The sequence below is a fragment of the Cebus imitator genome, unplaced genomic scaffold (assembly GCF_001604975.1).
Source record: "Cebus imitator isolate Cc_AM_T3 unplaced genomic scaffold, Cebus_imitator-1.0 Scaffold647, whole genome shotgun sequence".
NCBI classification, from domain to species: Eukaryota; Metazoa; Chordata; class Mammalia; order Primates; family Cebidae; genus Cebus; species Cebus imitator.
In genome coordinates, this window is record NW_016107962.1 from 278,445 (window position 1) to 283,870 (window position 5,426).

General features: G+C 43.7%; 1 protein-coding gene across 2 annotated transcripts in view; it reads left to right on the plus strand.

Moving 5' to 3' along the window:
• The first annotated feature begins 985 nt into the window (after positions 1-985).
• The window catches only part of USP11 (ubiquitin specific peptidase 11), a 15,366-nt gene continuing 10,925 nt past the window's right edge, over positions 986-5,426 (plus strand). For both annotated transcript variants that reach the window (XM_017517773.1, XM_017517774.1), the window contains exon 1: positions 986-1,620. In XM_017517773.1, the coding sequence (XP_017373262.1) occupies positions 1,289-1,620 (332 nt within the window). In that variant the 5' untranslated portion in view covers positions 986-1,288. The remainder of the gene's footprint in view (positions 1,621-5,426) is intronic.

Here is a 5,426-nt window from a genome sequence, read left to right on the forward strand (position 1 = left end):
AAACTCCGTCTCAAAAAAAAAAAAAAAAAAAAAAAGGAGCAGCTGTCTGCCATGTGTCTGACCCAACTCAAATGCCACTTTCTTTGGGGACCCTTAAGTGAAAGGGCTGCTCCCTTTCCTCACCCAGAGTTTACACAACTGGGTTGTGACCCCTCATCTATCCCAGGTCTAGGCTGGGGGCTGGAATCACAGTAATAATGACACATCCCTGCCCCACAGAGGTTAACTGAAAATAGGTAAATTATGAGATTGTAGGTGGGGGGAGGGAGGTTTGAAATTAAAGTCATCACCAACAGGGCTGGCAGCCCTGACAGAGAAGAGGTTAGCATAGCCTAGTGCAGTGGTTCTCAACCAGAGATTTTTTCCCCGAAGGACATTTGGTAATGTCTGGAGACACTTGGTTGTCCTGAGGGGTACTACTTGCTATCTAGTGGGTAGAGGCCAGGGATGCTGCTACACATCTTGCAATGCCCACAACAAAGAAATGACAGTAGTGCTGAGGTTGAGAGAGCCTGGCCTAGTGCAAGGGTTCTCAAACTTTGGGTCTTGGGATTCCTTTATGTTCTTAAAAGTTGAAGAGATTCAAAAGAGTTTTTTTCAGGAAGCCTCCGGATAATTCCACTGTACACCCCTGAGAGAATGAGAGTGAAAAAGTATTGTGAAAATAGTTTTCACTTTGTGAACCCCCAAGAGGATTTTTGGACCGGTAGACAGCCTGGAACCACACGGTTGGATAATGTGTGTGCTGGCCTGGTGTTTAAGGTCACAGCTCTGGAACCAGATTTCTCAAGTTTGAACTGTTGCTCCACCATTTACTAGCAGAGTCCAGTGCCGTTATTGTCGTCTATGGGTGATGAGGACAGTATCTGCTGCCTGAGGCTACTATTTTAGTCCAATGAAACACTTAAACTGGGCGGACTGTTAGTTATGATTGCTGTGACTCCAACAAACATACGGCCTGGGGCTGACTTGCCTTTAACACCTTGGCTAGTGAATAAATCTAGTTCCAGAAAAGGGAAACAATGGCCCGCAGGCCTAGGTGGCTCTCTGGAGGTGGAAACCTCTTTTACATTGGGTTTTGATGGTTACGAGTAGTACAATGAAAGGCATTCTCATCAGGCTAACAAAAACGCTCCTCCCAGGGTAAAGGTCCTCGCCCACCTCGGGAACCTCAGCCTTCACTTTTCATGCCACCTGTGCCCTAACTCTACACGGCGTTAGAGCCCCACAAGGCACTTTTGTCTTTCTTGGTTCCCACTGAAGATTTTACCCCACCTAGCCCTTCGATATGTCTGAGCGCGGGGCCATTTCCAATATGGCAGTAGTCCCGCGACTGTTTGGGGGGCTCTGCTTCCGTTTCCGGGACCAGAATCCGGAAGTGGCTGTTGAGGGGCGTCTTCCAGTCTCGCACAGCTGCGTTGGCTGTAGAAGAGAACGAACGGCGATGGCGACGGTCGCAGCGAATCCAGCTGCTGCGGCGGCGGCTGCGGCGGCGGCAGTGGCAGTGGCTGAAGATAGAGAGCCACAGCGTGAGGAACTGCCAGGCCTAGACAACCAGTGGCGCCAGATAGAAAACGGCGAGAGTGGACGAGAACGTCCACTGCGTGCCGGCGAAAGCTGGTGAGGCTGGGCTACGGTGGAGCCTCGGCAGGGGGGACGGTGGGGGCATTGACAACCGCTGGGAACTCGGCGGCCCAGGGCCGTGGGATAGCTGCGGCGGGGTGCGGGGGCGGGGTAGTGGCCGGCGGGACAGCGGGCTAAAGGGGCGGGGAAGTGCCTTTGAATGAATCGCAACGTCTAGAAAAGGGGCGGGGCCTGTGTGGTGCAGTCTGACGCCTGAGAACAAAATGGGGTTTGTTGTGATGAGACCTGTTTAGGCCCTGGAAGGGGCCGGGCCTGCGTAGGGAAACTAGGAATCTGGGAAGAAGGTGGGTTCTGCGCCATAAGGCGGGGGCGCGGCCTGCGCTGCGAAATACAGCTTGTGGGGGCGGGGAGTGGTCTCGGATTGCTCCGGAGCGGCTGGGAACGAGGCGAGCTTTGTGACGTCAGCAGAAGAGCGGCGCAGAGCGCAACGGTCTGAGGGAGGGAGCGGGGACCTGCGTGGGGGAGGAGCCTGGAGCCTGGGAACGAGGTTGCGCTGGTGACGTGAGCCGAGGGGCGTGGTCTGAGGCCCAGGGACGACTGTGGAGGGGAGGTGGTACTTAAGAGGTAGAAAATGGCGCCTGCGAGTAAGCAAAGTTTGTGAGGGGAGAGGTTTTTGATTCTGGTAGAATCCTTCCCGAGTCGAGAGAACGTGCAGGCGATTAGCACGGGAGAGGCCTTCCATTTTTAACTGGTTTTCTGTCTTGGTACTGTTCTGTTTTTAGAATCAGGAAAAAGCTGTTTTTTAAAAAAAATCGAGAATTTTCATAAATCGGCTTGTTTTACTTATTTCTTGCTAAAAGTGCTTCTTGAAATTTTCTGCTTCTGGGTTCATTTTGTTTCTTACCGAGTTGCATCTCGTTTTTTAACTGTGAGATACGTAAGACCTAAAAAGATTATATAAAACGTTTTCTCATCCAAGATTGACGGACACCCTATTAAAATAAACAGCCTATACTCTTCAAAAATGCCAGGGTCGGGAAAGACAAAGGCTGAAGAAATGTTCCAGATTGAAGGAATTAATGCGATTTAACGAGTAATGATAACTAAATGCAACATGTGATCCTGGATTGGATCTTGGAACAGAAAAAAATTATTTTAAAAATCAATTTTTTCTCATAAGATTATTTTAGTCTCTTACTGTAAAAGGCAATGAAAAAATCGGTGACATTTTATTAAAGTGGGTAGATTAAATGTTAGTACTACTAATTTCCTAATCGTGATCATTGTGATTATGAAAAAGAATATCCTTGTTTATAGGAAATACTGAAAAATTTAAGAGTAAGAATGCATCGTGTAAGCAGTTTATTCTCAAATGCCTGAAAAATTAGCATATGTAAATTTATGTATGGCGAGGGGAAAGGGGAAATTGGGGAGATGTTGGTCAAAGGATACATTTCAGTTAGACAAGAAGAGTAAGTTCAGATCTGTTGTACAACTACAGTTAATAAATGCATTGTATACTTGAAAATTGCTGAGAGAAGATTTTACACATTCTGCCCCCCAAAAAACTGATAAGTATGTGACATAATGGATGTGTTAATTACCTTGACTTAGTCATTCCGCAATGTATACATAAGTCAAAACATCATGCTGTACACCATAAATATATACAATTTTCTGTCCATTTTAAAATAAATAAAAATACCAAAAAAATGCATGTGGTGAAACAACGATTGAGCAAGTGGGTAAGATACTAGATTTGGAGAATCTGGATGAAGGGCATAGGGGGATTCTCTGTATTATTTTTGCCATTTTTCTCAGTCTATTTCAAAGTTTAAAAATTAAAGAATAATAAAAACGTGTGAATTCACCATCCAGGTTAAGACTCAGAACACTGTCTTAAGAAATCCTTCTGTGCCCCTCCCAGATGGAAATTCGCCTCCCAGCTCCATGGGAATCTGTTATCCTGAATTTTGAGTTAACAGTGTCTGTCTTTTCTTTAATGTTTTACCACAACTGTATGCATCCCTAAGTAGTATTTATTGTTTAAGCTTTCACTTTATACGTATATGGAATATATATATGAAATCATACTGGATGCATACTGTGAGCCCTTCTCTTCCTATCGGGTGGTACATGGTATCCACTTGACATCATTGGTGATGTTAACCTTGATCACTTGGTTATGGTAGTGTTGGCCAGGTTTCTCAACTATAAAGGTACCATTTTCCTTTTTACATATGCAGTAATTCTCTTTAAAACGTATATCATGTCCAGCCATTCCTCAAAACATTCTAACACCTTCCCATCTCTTGCAGCGTAAATGCTGAAATCCTTACAATGAATTGCAAGGCTTTTTGAAGCCTGTCCCCTGCTTGCATTCTGATTTCTTCCCAGATCTCTCTGATTATGCACTCCCTCCCTGTCTCCATCCAGGGTGGCCATATTGGACTCTTGCAAGCACATCTAACCTTAGGGCTTTTTCGACTGAGGTTTACTTACTACAGAGTTCTTTAATAACCACACCAGTGAAATGTGTATCCCTGTTACTGGGGAGATGAGTTGAGATTTTCCAAATTGGGAATACAAACCCAAGCCATGTTTTTCTGCCATTACGTCATACCTTTCCAGCAAGAAAAAGCCTCATTTCATCTTAAGAATAAACAAAATAACCAGAACGTTTTATAACCCATTTGAAGATGTTCAGAAGGGCCTTGAGGCTTTGGTCCTTGCCTCTTCCTACCTTTGTAGCCTTGCGATTATGTCGCTGGTAGATAGAGCATGACATCCTGTCATTCTTGGCAATACTCTTTGAAATTACCCCAGCAGTACTGGGTTTTCTTCTGAGATAATGAAATGTTTTGGAACTAGGGAGAGGTTGTAGTTGTACAACATTGTGAATGTTCTAAATGCCACTGAATTGTTCGCTTTAAGATGGCTAATGTTATGTGAATTTCACCTCATTAAAAAAAATTACCACTCCAGTGTTGGTTCAGTATTGAAGCCAGTTTGTCTCTGCTGACATGGGTATTATGAAGCATTTTTCCTAAACTCCACTTTGTTAATGTTTCTCTATTTAGGTAAGAGCAAAGCATCTCAAGGTTCTTTATTGCTGTCCATTTTCCATTTTACAGGGGTTTGCTGAAGTAGTCAGGATATATGTGTTTATAAAGCATTTTGAAATCATGGACTCCAAATCATATGTCTTGTATCAGTATTAATATTTCCACCTTCTGTCTTTTGTTTAGCTGGCAGATCTGGGTGAGGGTAGTTAATTAATTTGGTTATCACAACTGATTTAATTTCTGGGAGAAGCTTATATTGTAAGATAAATTCAAATCTCTGATAATATAGCCTCCTTGGAAATTTCTAGTTTTTCCTTTTGTGGGATGAACCATCTTCAAACACAAATCAGACACAAGAGAAAACTAGAAGACAGAAAAGAAAGAATTGTTTAGTAACTTTCCCATAAGCACATATTTCATATCATTTCAACAAATTTGAGGAAGCACAAATAAACCTAAGTGACTTTAGCAAGATCAATTGTATCTGTATATAGTGACAACAAGAAACTAGAAAATTAAATTTGATGATGCCATTTATGATAGCATCCAAAAAATGGAATACCTAGCTGTAAATATAATAATTTGGGTGTTACTGGTACAGACCATGACACCTTTGTTGTGACTGCCACCTGGCCTGACAGAGGTGATGAGACATCCTGATTTTAGAGATGTTAAACAATGGTTTTTTTTTTTTTGAGACGGAGTTTCGCTCTTGTTACCCAGGCTGGAGTGCAATGGCGCGATCTCGGCTCACCGCAACCTCCGCCTCCTGGGTTC